This window comes from Oxyura jamaicensis, chromosome 17 (assembly GCF_011077185.1).
Source record: "Oxyura jamaicensis isolate SHBP4307 breed ruddy duck chromosome 17, BPBGC_Ojam_1.0, whole genome shotgun sequence".
Taxonomy (NCBI): Eukaryota; Metazoa; Chordata; class Aves; order Anseriformes; family Anatidae; genus Oxyura; species Oxyura jamaicensis.
In genome coordinates this window covers 10020904-10036711 of record NC_048909.1, presented here as the reverse complement: position 1 = coordinate 10036711, position 15808 = coordinate 10020904, and the positions used below count along the sequence as shown (strand labels likewise).

The window sequence follows — 15808 nt, the reverse complement described above, 5'->3', positions numbered from 1 at the left end:
AAGTACTAGATCCTCAGTGACTCAGGGGAGTCGTCATCCTTCCAAGGGTTTAGAGTCCAACCTGACCTTAAATCATACAGGAGATAGCAAGTGACTTGTTGAGTTTACTCATTGTATTATTTGTATGCAACCTTTCCATTTGTAAATTGTTGCAGATTGGTAAATTCCCAAACCTTCTTAGCTACGTCTTGCCTAGTTTTGAAACACGGTGCTGAGCAGCTCAGCCGTATCGCATCTACGGAACTGTATGTGTGAGCCTTGGCTGCAGGATGCAGCCATCTCCTCTAGGCACCAATGCTAGAAGAAGGAGCATTGCCTGTCAGCTCCTGTTTCCCTGGCCAGTCTGCCCAGGGGCCCCAGTGCATCTTTTTAAGATACACTGTCACGTGGAGGGAGGTGCACGTGGATTCAGCCATGCTAAATAACCTCATACTGCATATTTGAGCAGAGCACCTCGGAGGGCACTCTTTTGAGGTAAGGCCTCACTGACGGTCATCCAGAGGATTTGCTCCTCCTAACCTCACCTGCCGGACAATTTCTAGGTGGAGAAAGGGACAGGAATTGCAGTGAACGACGTGCATTCTTTTAACAAAAGCCCTTACTGGCTTGACCAGAAGCTGCAGAAAGAGGTGCCATAGTACTGTGAGCTGCTGCTTCAGAAATCTGTGGGATGCCAGATCGAGGCAGTTCTGGGTACTGGAAGATTGACTGATGCCCCATCACATCTGAGTGCTTGGAGCCTGCCAGCTGCAGTTGCGTTAGACTAGGCTGGAGGAAAGGGCTGCCAGATTGATACTGGAGCATCCAGTTGCTGAATTCATTGGTGCCCTTCAGGCCATGCAGCCTCCTGCTTGCCCTCAGCTGCTCCAGTCCTCGCCTTGTTTGTGCCCCCAGCGCTGCTGCAGTCATGCCTCAGGTGCGATGCTGTCTGCACCCTACGCTTCCCTGGAACTGCAGGTTAGGAGTGAGAGCAAAGCTCCTAAATCCAAACCTGTTTGCAGACCAAGGTAACAGCACTGCAAGAAACAAGTTAGGAACAACATTAGTGGCATGATGGCAACCCCAGTAATGCAGAAAGGGGGTTCAGAGAGCAACAGGGAAGGGACATGACTGCAAGCAGCTGGGCACAAAGAGGCAGACTGTATAGGATCAGTAGCAAAGGGCAAGAAAAATGTTCACACACCCTTGTGTTTAGGGTAAGGGAGGCTAGGCTACCAAAATGATTTCTGCACAAAAGATTCCTCAGGGTTTTGGTATTTTTTGTTGCGTGTTCAAATGCTTTACAGATGAGCACATATAATGCGAGAGACTAAAGATATAACCAAGATTTGCAAGATCACACTCTTCCTGAGGACATGTACCATCAGCTGTCAGTCTTGTACTTGCATTATTATACTCTTGTGTTCCTAGCTGAATGCTTATTTATTTGTTGATGAAGGAAATAAGGACTGTTAAGAAATTTGCATGATATAGATGTGTTATAATAAAATATGGAAAGAAGAGGAGGGTTCTTCCATATTATCTTTGTTTTTGGAGGTCTCACAAATATTTTCTTTTAATTGAAATCTTGTTTAAATGCCACTGTAAAACTGGCTGCCAGTCAAATGCCAATCACCACAGATATGTGTGTCACTTCTTGTTATTAATTGGATGTGCATTATGCTGCTGTTCTCTGTACACAGAACTGATATGCAAATCTGCTGTTGTTCATTTTTTTTTGCTGAGGTATGTGCAAGAAAAGCATGTTGCTAACTTGGCCTTGGCTTTAAATGTAAAATAGGTGTCTTCATAATGAATTGTGTTGTTTCTTGATAAGATGACACCAGTATAATCATTGGAACTCTGCACAGTATTCCCAATTATTGCAGGAAAACACGGAGTTATGTTTCAAGCTGAGTTAGCTTGAAACAAGTGAATGTGCCTGCAGAACACAGAGCAGTTTGTGGTGTGCTTGCTCTGACTTCCTGCCTAGAAGGACTGAGCACAGCAACAGCCATCTGCCTGGGTGGGAAGGGCCAGGCTGTCAAAATGGAGAGCTAGCATCCGGTTATTCCTGCTCGGAGAGACTTGGTTCATCAGTCTGTCTCTAACTGCATAATCACAGCTTTCCTCTGAGTACTTCCCACTTCCATCTTTTTCCTTTCTGAAAACTCTTCAAGTGCCAAGTCATCTTTGTATGTCCTGCCCTCAGTCACTTTGTTCACACACCTGCTGTTCACAAGCCACTGTAATTTGTAACTACCCAAAAACTTTTTGTAAAGCCATCCAACTCCTTACTAAATACTTGTTTTGGAAAAAAAAAAAAAAAATATGAAAAAGACAGTCATTTGCAAGTTGATTTCTGTTTTCTTGTCTCATAGGCCTCAGCCATACCGGGCCCTGAAAGAATCTGATAGTGCCGATGGGGAAGAGGCTGTCAGTCCAGAAAAGGCAAAAGAGCCTCTGCCTCCAAGTCCTCTCCTCTCAAGCAACACCACAGAAATCAACCTCCTCGAAGACATTTTCCCTAACTTAGAAGTAGAAACACAGCCTCAACCTCTCAGCCAGGCTAAGAGCCTGGAAGACCTGCGGACTCCCAAAGAAGAGGGACATCAGCGATGCACGTTTGACTACCAGGTTTGGACAGATTTTCATACGCCCTGGGGGAATTTGCACAGAACTAGGGCTGTCTGTCTTTGATTATTCTTTGAGAAATATTTTCACAATATTGGGTAGGTGCATCTAATTTCCAGCCCTCTGTCCATATGTTTTGAAGTTCATTTCAGAATTAAGAAATTAGTGAAATGGGTCTCAGTTATAAAACAGTAACTTTTTTCTCCTAGAACTATAGCCTTTACTTCTAAAGCAGAAAACACTTGCGTATTCCTCAGAATCTTTTTCCTATGGCTATCACGCGCTGTTATCTTTGAAGTTGATGCTCAAAAGTGAGAAGAAATAGAAGGGAATTTTCAGGTCTCCTTGAAATTGCATGTTTTTCATGACCTTCTTTTAATGTGGACATTTTGGTGTAGGTATCAGTTGAACAAACTAGATGGTTGAAGAGGAATGTTCTTTATGAAGAACATCACTGAATATATGCATCTGAGAAAGTGACAAACTAAAGCAGACTGAGATATTCATGTGACATGAAAGAAAAGGATGTCATTTCTACCTTAAAATAATTTAATTTTGTGTTGCATCGCTTCATGTATTTCATTTGACTGCTTTTTCTATACAACAATTAAAGCTTCTCCAATTCGGTACCTTAGATATAGCTGCATACTCCTTATGTGGCTCTCAAGAGATGCCACAAGATATCACAGCTGAACAACTCATTAGAGGCAAAGCTGGAATTAAAACTGCAGAGTCCTGCTTCTGCTTTCCTGTTCGTCCCTCTGGGCTGCGTGCAATTGTTCCTCTCCTTCTAGTGTTCACACTCTGCAGACAGATCCTCCTCCGCTCATAGCCTGTCGTCACTTTATGATGTGTGTTGTGAGAAGATCTGTGAAAACTAACATTGTTTTCTTGCAGAGAATGGAACTTGGTGTTTCTGAGAGGAACAGGATTGTACCACCCATGAAGCTGTCTCACCCTTACAACAAGCTGTGGAGTATGGGTCACGATGATATGGCTATTCCTACCAAGTATTCCCAAAGCTCACCAGAGCGACCCCTGACTGCACTTGGTAACATGCCGCCAATCACAAGGAGACCCCGGAGCAGAGACAGCATTCTGGCTCCTGTGGAAAAGGATGAATCAAATCCTGCCACTCAAGGGAACATCACCATTCCTAGGCCACAGGGAAGAAAGACTCCTGAACTGGGGATAGTGCCACCACCGCCAGCACCCAGGGCTTCCAAGCATCAGATTCCAGCTGGGCCAACAGAAACTCTTACTGCCCACACTACAGGACGTAGCCATTTGGTTTCAGATCTTATTCCAGAGCCCTTCGGAGCTGGTAGGGTGTCCTTAGACCCTGAAGTCCAGCAGTCTGTAAATTATTCCTCTCATTCATCTCAGCTTTTGTCCAGTGCTACCAGCACTGCAGAGATGCTCCAACCCGTCAAGGTGAAGACAGACAATACTGGTAATGAAAGTGACTATCTTCTTAACCTGCTGGATCCATTAAAAACAGCCAGCTGGCAAAGCAGTGGCCCACAGCAGGGCTCCTGCAGCCTGCAGAGCTCAGCCACTCCACCTTCTGGAGCGGGCTTTGCCTCAGTGGCAAGTGACTTTGTGCCTCCTCCAGCTGCACCATTTGTCCAATCACTCAGTTATCCTTCCCCAGCACTGCCACCTTTTCTACAGGCATCTCCTAATCCATTTACACAAACAGTGCCAGGAGCCCTTTCAGTGTCTCTTGTTAGACCCCCAAGGGGCTCTTTCACCCCCACCTTAGGTCATGCTTATAGCTCTAGCTTCATAACACCTAATGCTGGTTTCTACCCACCACAAAGACCTCAGCCAAACATTTCAACATTGTCCATGCCAAACTTGTTTAGCCAGGCTCCAGCTATGGCACCAGCTAGCTCCTTACTGCTGCAGAGCCACAGTGCTTCTCCAGCAAGCTCTCTACAGCCAGCGTGTTTAAGTGGTCCTTCTAAATCCAGAACATTACAGGTGGGCAAGTCTAGTTCCAAGGTAGATACCAAGCAAGTACTAGCTCTTCTGTCTAATGAACCTCCTTTGATCCCTTCCAGGCCAGCTAAGGGCTTAGAGTCAATGTTACAATCCTCAAAATCTGAGGAGACAAAAGATCCATTTGAAGATTTGTTAAAAAAGACAAAGCAAGATGTGTCATCCACACCAGGTAAGGTTGAACAGCTCAGAAAGCAATGGGAAACCTTTGAGTAGTGTTCCCGATGGCCTTTTGATGTCCCTTTGGAATTGACAGAGATTTTGTTTTTTTGAGCCAGCATTAATACCAAGCATTTCTTTTATGGAAGTCTGAGCCAGGATGGCTGCAGGACCATCACCATGCTGCAATTCCCACAATTGCTTTTTGCCCAGAGTTTGTTTTGCTGGGGAGTTCCCATGTTGTCCTCATCCCTGCAACTGTTTTCTCACTTTCTGCCACTGAAAACCCCCACAACTTTTGCACTGACCAAAGCATGAAGGTAGTTGGGTTTTGGTTGATTTGGTTTGGTTTTCCACACAAAGCTTTTCAGACACTACTACTGATGCAGAAGTTATTTCTGCCCTTGTATTTTCAGTCCTTAGCACAGCTGGGAGCATGACATAGCACACTGTACTTGTGTTTTCTTGCCGCCTGTGTGAATGGTGTTCAGTTTTTCCTGTGTTGCTTATATAGCTGTATTTTCCTTTCACATGTAAAGTGCAGCAAACAAACCAGATTTGTGGACTGCACTGAGTTAATCCATTAGGCTTAGTCTGACTGAGTTTGTCCTCTCTTGGAATACAGATGTTCATCTAGGTCATACTATTGGGTGAGCTTTTCTTGCAAATTTTTTTATTTCCCTCCTCCAGTAAACTTGACACTGAGAGGTAACAGGGACCTCTCTGGTGCAGAATTGTCATAATTCCTTGTTGCAACAAAACCATAGCACAGAGCAGTTGCTCAGGGTTTGGTCCTGCATCTCTGTTGGGAAACCAGAAACACCAGCAATTGATTTTCTTTTGTTATTGTTTATAGTTTTGTGTTTGTTTTTTTTTGTTGTTGTTGTTAAAAACATCAGAAAATAGAGTCCATGAAGAGTATCCTAGTTCTTGCATATGTGTATGTTAATATTATATATAAATATATATGGCAGTATATGAATGGGATATAACAATACCTTACTTGATTACTAAAAAAAACAAAGAGAGAAAAATTGGGATATAAAAGTCCCTGGCTCGTGATTTCATGTTAAAAGCATTACTGACAAGATGCCCCAGTGCAGAGAGATTAAAGCCTTAGTGCTTGTCTGCACAGACAGAAATAAGACCCCAAGTAGAGCTAAGTGATGTAGTGCTGGAAGGCCAACGCATGGCAGCTGCCTGTCACTGCTGGACTTCAGAAGTGCTAACTGCTACCTTTAAGCAATGGGATTTCGTTCTGGTCTGCAAGGCTCTCCACTCCTTCAGCCTGTCTTAAAACCCACGATCTTTTTCCTGCTTTTGATGAGAAGAGTTTGCTGGGCTAACGAGACATTAACTGGACAATGAAATGGACTGCGAGGTCACAAAGTACAAAAATGCAATGAGAAGGTTAAAGGGTACGTTCATTCTGATTTTCTAAGACACTTTTCTGTGGCAATAGTATTCTCAAGAAATTTCATATTAGGCCTAGCAACTCCTCAAAAACTTGCTGTCTTTGCAGTTATCATTTTTGTTTTACTTAAGTGGTGCTTTTTTGTTTTGTTTTGTATTTGGGCACAGTCCAATTTAAAACAAGTTACTCCAGAAGACATCATCACATCGCCATTAAGCCTTTGGTAAAGGAAATCATTTTGGACACACGGGGAAATTCTTGTAAAGCTTTATCTGAATTATTTCCAATGTATCTATTTTACTCATATAATCTTGGAGGTTTTCTTACTCTAGTGTATGAAAATGGCTGTCTGTGCGTTTGAGTCTGTGCAATACAAAAGAAAAAATACTCTTATTATCTGAAATGCCAACAGTTTGGGAAAGACCATAGTATTGCATTAATATTACTCTATTCCTGTAAAGCACTGTTACTCTTACAAGCCATTCAGTTGGATTTGTATTTTCTCTTTGTGTTGGACGACAGATGGTTTTAGTATTGCATAGTAAAATATTTAAAGTCTAAGACAATAGCTCTATTTTATTTTATACAGATTAGAATATGAACATTATATATAAATGCAGTCTGTAATTTTCAGATTTCCTTTACTATGAGCTAGATGATAAAACTTTTCCAATTATAATGGATATGTACAAACACCAGATAGTTCTGCATATGATGTGTAATTTGAATTTCACATACTTTTTGTTTTGGTCACACACCAATTATATACAGAGTAGGTGTAATACACATGCTTAACTAAATATGAAAACACTCAGGTAATTCTGTATCACTGCAAAGCATTTTCAATCACTGATTATTTTACTCTTCCCATACTGTATAGTATAATTCCCAAATTAAATATTTTTTGAAGTTGCTCTTTTTAGTCAAACAAGCACTCTTGGATTTATTTTAAGTCAGTACTTTTAAGTGCTTCATAACTAACAAACATCTATTTTGGAGGTGGGAAGTGTGGAGGATGAACACACCTCTAAGATCAAGAGGTACAAGGCAGCACTGTGCTGGAGTTTGTGTCCTTCCTCACCTCTTGGATAGCTGTCTTACGTAAACTCAGGAATGCCTGAAATGATTAATCCCTAATAGTGCCAAACAAAGTGTGCCTGGGAGAGCTCAGATGTAAACCTTTTTTTTTTTCCTGGTGTAGAAGTATTTTTGGTATTTGTACTCATCTAGTATAAGAAGTGTTACTTTTACTTCTTGTCTCTTATTTTTCATCAATGACTTTTAGGTCCAGCTTTATACATTTTCCTGTACTGTCCATACTGTTTGCTTGTTTGGTACCACTTATTTACAGATGTTTGCCTCGCTTAGAAATAGCATGTGCTTTATGGGGGGGGGGGGGGGAATGTTTCTTTTAATGCTGTTTTTTATTTTTATTTTTTAATGTTTTTTTTTTTTAATGTTTTAATGGGGGGGGGGAGGGGGGAATGTTTCTGATCCAGAGTTTAAGAACTGTTGTAAACCCGTATTTTTATTGTTTTCACTTAATTGGGTTGGAAACGTGTTAGACATTGGAACTGGAAGCTGTCAGTCAGACCTACATTTTATCTATTGTAGTGAAGGCTACATGTTATAACTTCTATTACTTTGAATTAATCTATAAAGGAAAAGAAAAACACTTTCCGTGCTGCAATTCAACAGGCTGCTCCCCGAGCTCCATCTGTGTAAAGCTCTCCTGCCAGGAAAGGGCTCGCAGCTTGCCCTGCAGCAGGCGCAGCGCTGCCTCCCACCACTGCTGCGGCCACCAGCCACTTACCAAGGTAAGGAGTCCAGCTGCCCCCAGCCCCGGCTTCTGCCTCTTGCTGTACAGCTGGGGATTGCAGAAGAGCTTCAGACCACTGGAAGGGATACACATGTAGGCTTTTGATGTAGGAAAGGGTTTCCTAAAAGCTTAAACGAGACTTTCCTTTGATACTCAGGCCTGGTTCTCTCCAGACATGCTGGGTGAGATGGGGTGGTACAGACAGGAGTGTTCATCCCCTCTGGCTTTCTCCCTTCTGGAGATAGCTGTCCCCCTTTTCTCCAGAATAGGATTTTTGCTGCTGCAGATATCTGTCCTGACTCAGGCCAGAGATCTACGACTCTTAGATAGTTCACAGCTCTAAATGCAGTGTGATTGTGTGTCTTTGCTCATAAATCCTGGGGTTAATAGTATCACTCCTAGCTTTCCTTAGCAAGTAAGTACATGTAGTATGTGTGTAGCATGAAGTAGCACGTGCCTCAGTACAGGTAAAGAGAGAAAGCAATCACAGGCCATGGTAACTAAGTCTACTTTTATCCAATTTTTATTGTAAATTTCTTTTGAGGGACATTCTCTTTTTTTATTTTTTTCTTACAAATTATAAAATTTACAATTACAAAAGACCAGGACCGTGACCATTAACTACAGCAAATCCAGTTTTGTGAAAAAATATATTTAAAAATTAAATATCAAAAGAAAGTTAGGTTCATTATTGAAAAAAGAACTTTCATAAATTATTTTTGCAGAAATGCTCAAGACACTGACAAAAATATTTTAACGCTTTTACTAGTATTGGCTTTGGGTGCTTGAAGTACAAATGTCTGCTCTCCTAATCCCGTAAAGCGACTGAGCAGCAGTCTTCCTGCTGACTACCCAGGAACAGCAGGGGATGCAGCCAGATTCACTGCTTGCAGTTTGCTGGGTTGTTAGGTGTCTTTATTATTGTGGGTTTTGTAGTTACTTGTTGCCTTTCAGGATAGTTCAATAGCTTAGTAATATTCAGCTCTTCCAACACAATTCTGTTCTTCTTCTCATAATAACACAGGCTAGAGTAGTATCAATTGATAATATTTAGATCCTGTTGCTGCCTTCATTTTTCTACATTTTTAAATTTAAGAAAAAAATGGAGCGGAGCTAAAACGTCAAAGTACACACCTCTCCTGGCAATGACCTCGAGTTTAATCAGGCCTGAGACTTGGGAAACCCAAAGCATATTCTAAACTTGCTGTAGCTTTACTGTATGTATGTCATTATGGGATCAAGAAAAACACACCTACCTTTGCATTTAAGTAAAGGCTTAGATGCAGTTGTGCTCTGGCTCACTGATGCTGGTGTGGGGTCTGAGTCCTTTCTCACCAGGAGATAACCCCAAACACCACCCTTAAGACAGGGGCAGTCTCAGACCAAGGGTGAATTTTTGTTTCCCTAGAAACAACCAGTAACCAGCTCTGCATGTGGGGGGCATTCAGACCTGCTCTGCCAGAAAAGCCCTGCCTGCTTCGTTGCTTTAGTCCTGTGGCCCAGATGCTGCTGAGCAAAATTATACTCACCATTTTCTTAAGGTGTGCAGTTTAACTTGTTTCCCTGTAGCGAGGTTAGTGGGCAGTATGGCTGTCTCTATTCTAAAAGTATGTTAGACCTTCCTAAATAGTATCTGGAAAATACACAGAGCAAATCATCCATGTTAAAAGTAACAGCAGTGTTACTGCTAATAAATAAATAAAAGTGGTAGCAAGCTCCCTGACCTGAAATACAGACGTGAGCTAACTTATCAATACTACGTCCAATTCCTTCCCAAACCACAGCCAGGGTGGGATCACCGCTTGCTCTTTTAACTTCTCCTAAATATTAGAGAAAAGTGACTTTAAACACAAAGCATTAATTGCCTCACCTTCTAATGATTTCTTGTGCTCTGTTTTTCCAAATATTTCATTCACCTTACATCCACAGTTGCACACATGCAGAAGACCTGTTCTTAATTGGACAGCCCTGATCAGTAGTTTCATCTCTTCCCTTTGCTTAGAATTACAAAAAAAGTTTACAACTACAGTTTAAAAAAAAAAAATCCAAGAGCAAAAAGCATAAACCAGTATAGCATTGTCTTCCAGTGGCAATTAGCTACAGTGTGCATATTCACACCCTGCTTATTAATACTATTTTGGAGATTAAAAAGCAGACACTGTTTTCTAAATATTTCTCACAGATATTTGTAATAATTATTCTGATATGCTACTGATTTTAAGCCTTATTTGGCCTGCTCTGCTGCAGTTCTTTCTGCAGGCTTTGACACATTATGTTAAAGACAAACTTGCACATTCATCAGCTAAAACAGTAACAGAGGAGCAGTAAAGCCACAAAAATAAATATCCCTTTTGGAGCAAAGTGGAAAATGAATGCTGTGTCTCACTACAACAAACCAGTTCCATGTTAAAGTTCAGTATATTAATTAACTAAATTCCACTCTTCTGTATCGACAAGCCCATACCTGGCTGTCCAGAAGGCTGCAAATCTTGAAAAAACATCCTTCACCCCCTTCGCACACAAGTATTGCTTGACATTCAAGCGTTAAAGCTCTTCCTAAGGACCTGTCGTGTGGTCATGCTTTTTAATGTCAATGCCTGAGTCACTGCAGTCTGCTCTGTGTGGATGGCAGATACTAGACCTAGGAACAGATTGGGGTTGGGGGGGGGGGGACAAACCACCCAGCCTGCTAATGTCAACATTGTAATCTGATCAAAGCAAGTCATCAGTTTGTCTGCATGTAAGCATCCTACTTTCAAGAACATTAATACTGTAACTGCTCAGGCAGTCTTAGAAAGGCACTTAATATAGTTCTTGTCTTAGTCTAGTCTTAGGAAAAGTCTAGTCTTAGGAAAAAAGCTTTAGTAGAAGTGCACTAGAGCATACTGGTACTTCACTGCGGTCCTCTTGTGGAAGGACAGCAGCAGCTCTAGGAGGCACCTTCCATCAGACACCTGCCTTGGCACTGCAGAGGCACGCTGTTTTTGAAAAAAGTGTAATTTCTTAATACAGTGAGTTGTTCCCCAACCTTAGACTTCCTCACGTAGCTGCATGGTGCTGCAACCCTGACTGCCAGCAGTGACAGTTACTGCAGAAATGACGGATGGATGCAGTCGGTAAGGCTGGCAGCACACAGCTGCCTCTTCCAGCTCACTGCGTTCTCTTAGGGGGCTACTCCTTACCTCTGCTGTGCCATAGCCACTGCTTGCTTCCTTGCTTTTACCGCTGCCTCCAGGGCTTTATCTTTTCTCCCCAGACTTTACTGCTCTTGCTTGCAGACCAATTCTATACAAAGCTTTTATGGGATGAACTGGAACAACATAAAATTACCAAGCTCATTTAAGCAGTTGAATCTTACTGCCAAGTTAACAGCAAGTACTTGCCTGTGTCCTGGAAGTAGCTTAAAGCAGTACAGTACTGTCCTACCTACCAAAAAAGAACAAAACAAAACAAAAGTTGGCCTAAGACCGAAATGCTGCAACAGTTCCATGACTGTGAAAGACAACACAGCACCTGTGACCCCACGTTATATCAGCCTCTCAGTTGGTGGCAGCTTGATTACATTCCACATTTCCACTCGAGCCCCATCTTTTTCCTGCCGGCTTGGACTGTATCTTCCCTGAGTTGCTCTCCTCCTCTTCATGGCAATCACCGTGGCTGCACCAACTGCAAGGAGAACGGCAGCCCCTGCAGCCCCGACAGCTCCCACAACGGAGGAGTTACTAAGGTGCGCCCACACTGGCTGCTGCGGTAGAACAGGGTGTTACTGAGAGCTTCCACGTGGACAGCACGGCATTTCACATCCCTCCTCCCCCTCCCCACTGCCTCACTAAACTGCATTGGTACTGTCAGAGTGATGACAGCAATGCTCACCCTGAGTTCCCCCACCCACTTTTCCTCGTTAGGTGCCATAGTCCCTGCTGTATCTATCACACAAGTCCAGGCAACGCAGAAGCTTTCCTGCTCACCCCCCCGCCCCCAGTGCAAGGCACAAGTTCAGTATTTGGCACCAGAGACTGCAGCTAGCTCCAGCACTGGTCCACAAACCCACATCGTTGTGACTGCACCTTTCTTGTATGGTACCCATGGGAATGTCTAACAGATTACGTCATAAAACATTGATTTGTACAATGATTTCAGTAATTAATGACAATTCCCTGAAACAATGTGTCCATCACAGGGCAGGAGGTCACTGCTGCTGTTGCTGTTGAAGATTGCTTTGCGAAAACCTCATATGCCTTTGAGTGTTCAGTTGTTAACAAGAAATAGAGCAGAGTACATAAAGCAACTGTAAATATCCTCCATCCAACTCTCCTTAAAACTACATAGAGAACTTTATCTGTAAGTTAGTGCCCAATTTAACCCTGCCTTTTAAAGCAGATTTAAATTTGCCATCGCTGCGTGAAAAGTGGGACGGAGCCAGAGGAACTTCAAAGCTGGTGCACTTCAACAGCTCCTCCTGGGGTATAAGTATGGGGGCAGCCCATGGGGCAGGACAGAAGGGAGTAAAGAGGCTCACTATGAGCCACTGGTGTGCAACTGACTCAATTAAATGAAACTAGCTGGAACAGCTATTGCATATACAGTCTGCCTTGTACTTCTAAACCCAGGTCTTCATTACCATGCCTTAAGGAAACTGAGACAAGAGTGGATCTGCTGCTGCAAGTGCTGGAAAAAGATCAAGGTCAAAGCAGACCTCGCACGTACGTCTCCTTGTCAGGGTAGCACCTATATTAACCGCTCTTCAGGTGGCACCTTTAGGACACTGTCCATCTCCAGCCGAGCTCCTGCCACTTCTTGCTGACTTGGGCTGTAGGTTCCCTCTGACTGGCGCCTCTTCCTTGCAGTGAGAATCATGAATATGAGACCAATACTGAGGAGCAGTAAAGAGCCACAGGCTACGGGGACAGCTACTTCAATTAGTGGGGAGGGGAAGAAAGCACCTGGAGTCCCTTTCTGTAAAAGAAATTAATGGAGAAACAATGAAACTCCACTGGTTACAATAACTTAAGTTGAAGAGCCCAACATAGTCAAAGTTGAGGCAGTAAAAAGAGGGGAAAAAAAGCAGATGTGTAACTGAATGGAAAAGGACAAGCACAGGAGTTTTCTCTGTGCAGGTGCCCTCAAACCATGTTTAATCTCTCAGCAAAACATCTTTTTTTTTTTTTTTTGATGGACCAGGTTTTATACAAAGAACAGCTAGTAACAATGTCAGAAATTTTCTTCTAATTCAAAACAAGTGACATTCATCAATGATATTCTTCAGCAAAAAGAAGTTGAAAACAACATACAGCAGGAAGGGGAGGATGTTAAAGTCAGTATGTGGATGGGAGATGGAGAAGACAAAAGGCCCAAATACAGAGCAGAGAAATGTAGTCAAATGTTCTTCAGCTGCTGGTAGAATTAAGGATAGTATGGAGCACAACAATAAAGAATGGAAAAAATGTGGAATTTTTATCATTAAAGAAACCTTTACAATTACAATTAGCCTAAAAATGGGAAATATTTCTTACTGTTAAAAACAGTATCTGCCATCTTACAGATAAAAGCAAAAGAATTCAAGCTCAATTATTTACAGCTTTTGGATGCCATACAGTCTCTGCCCACGTCACACAGCAATACACAGAAGGAAGATCCCCAGACTACCTGGAAGTCCTTCTGCCATTTCCAGTGACTGAAGCTGAAGTTGGTTCTCTGAGACTGCCAAAAGTCAAGCCACGTGCTACTGGTTAGTTCTCATTTTGCACAAGCATGCAGATTAGTCACACGGTACCGGTGCTACAGAAGTCTGCTCCTACTCCCTGTTGCATGCTCCTTACTTGCTGCTGTTGGTGGGAGGGCAGAAGAGCGAGAACGCAGCTGACCCCTGTGCTTCAACAGCCACCGTTAACAGCAGACGCCTGTCAGCCGCAGCGTGCCCTTCTCCCTGCCCCCCCACCACAGGCACTGTCCTATTAATGGGGAAAGGAACGACTTTCTGCAAGAAGTAATGCGGATGATGAGAATGAACAGAAGGAATCTACAAGAAGTGGTTTTGGACAGAAGAAGCAGAGGTACCTGAAGGAATCTATGTACGTAAACTGGAAGTGTCAGGAGCGAGCTCACGGCACATGCACTATACGAGCCTTAGTAACAGCAACAGCAGCAGACCCCGCCTTGGTGCGCAGTCTGTTCCATGCAGTATGGGTTAGTGCATTCCCAGGTTACCAGACAAGCCACCCGTCCATGCAACATCTTTACAGAGAAAAAGTAAGCGTATGATGTAATGGCTTCCATGCAGACAACGCTTCACTTATGGAGTAAAGCATCACAAAGGCTGCCCATCTGGTCAGAAGCAGACTCAGCAGAAAGAAGCATGCTACATTTTCACTTTGACTTGAATCACGCTTAGCTTGATTTCACCTGACTTCCCATCTCAAACACATCTATTTCTATCCAGATGATCTTTGGAGAGAGAGAGAGAGAAGCTCTCAGGCAAGGTAAAATGCTAGCTGAAGCTCCATTCTCTAGGAAACTGGGAGGCTGTACAAGGTGGTGAATGGAAAGTATTCCATTCATATTAAAAAGTATTCGGTATAAAAAAAAAAAAGTATTTTTAACCCTTTAACAACTGAATAACTCACTTTTGAGACACTGTCCCTTTATTTGGTACGTTACACACCTCTGTCAAACCTTGTAACCCAGTAACTCAGCTGGCTCAGCCATTTCTGGTTTTTCTGCAATGTGTACATTTTATATTACCCAGCAACTTCCTATTTAATAGAAACAGGAGAAGTTTTAATTCACTGTTAACTGGTCTTCCCCACCCCTTCATATTTTTTGTCTATTCTTACCTCCTTATTTACACTGTGAAAGTGAAAACAGCCTTAACAATCCACAAGAATCAAATTTGCAGCCAGTTATTCCTGGCTTTGAATCAAATTTGTCTTCTTTGTTCTTATTTTAAAAATGATGTAACTAAAATCTCCAGTTTTCTTTTTGTACCACTGCTACGAGCATAAGGCAGATAAGTAGTATCTCCTTTCTGTAGGTCCAACTGCAATAGTTTGATTATTGTCCAAGGAAAAAATCTAAGGGAAGTCCAAAAGACAGTCCTGGAAACCATCTGGCAGAACATGCAGATTCTGAGAAGTATTTGCTGCAATTACTTGTATGCTGAAGACTAACATACAACAGCATTGCCAAAAAATTATTTCACACTTCATGGTTTTTTGGTGCCAACTGTGCTTACCAGTGTGCTTTAGTCAAGACACATACAATATACAGGCGGTATCACTAATGTCCTACTACCCAAGGATTCTGCTGAGCCTACTTCTGCTGCTTCTCACAACTCAAACTTTAAAAGAACAGACAGGAGCTTCCAAAAGCAGAGGAAGTGCTTACGTTAATGTCACAGCGCTCTCCAGTGTAGCTGGCACTGCACAAACACTCGTATTTGTTCTCAGAGTCTTGACATGTACCTCCGTTCTGGCAAGGATTTGGATCACACTCATTTATATTAATTTGACAGCTGGAAAAGAAAAGTGTATTAGAATTAAATGAGATTTCTCGTATATGCTTTTGTACCATAAAACACAAGATCATACAGCCTACAAAAGCCTCATTTATTTGAAAAGCTCCTGTTGCATCTTTTTCACGTGCTTTCTGCAGGGTCCAGCAACATCAAAGTTTTACCCTTTTGTACCAATCCTCCTTTTGTCATTTCTGAATGATTGAACCCAATAAGGTTCTCCAGCACAGTTAACGAATCCTCATGAGGCAAAAGAAATACTTGGAAGCACTCTCTCATAAAAATTGGA

General features: G+C 42.5%; 2 protein-coding genes across 11 annotated transcripts in view; one reads left to right on the top strand and one right to left on the bottom strand.

Moving 5' to 3' along the window:
* DENND1A (DENN domain containing 1A) overlaps positions 1-6751 on the top strand; it is a 191094-nt gene extending 184343 nt beyond the window's left edge. For all 6 annotated transcript variants that reach the window (XM_035341489.1, XM_035341487.1, XM_035341486.1 and 3 more), the window contains 2 exons: positions 2361-2616; positions 3511-6751. In XM_035341489.1, the coding sequence (XP_035197380.1) occupies positions 2361-2616; positions 3511-4833 (1579 nt within the window). In that variant the 3' untranslated portion in view covers positions 4834-6751. The remainder of the gene's footprint in view (positions 1-2360; positions 2617-3510) is intronic.
* A 3485-nt stretch (positions 6752-10236) lies between these two features.
* The window catches only part of CRB2 (crumbs cell polarity complex component 2), a 61436-nt gene continuing 55864 nt past the window's right edge, over positions 10237-15808 (bottom strand). For 4 of the 5 annotated variants that reach the window (XM_035341477.1, XM_035341478.1, XM_035341476.1 and 1 more), the window contains 2 exons: positions 15393-15519; positions 12424-12965 (listed from right to left, as the gene is read on the bottom strand). In XM_035341477.1, the coding sequence (XP_035197368.1) occupies positions 12738-12965; positions 15393-15519 (355 nt within the window). In that variant the 3' untranslated portion in view covers positions 12424-12737. Of the gene's footprint in view, positions 11755-12423; positions 12966-15392; positions 15520-15808 lie in introns of those variants that run through there. The other variant, XM_035341479.1, reaches the window with a different exon arrangement.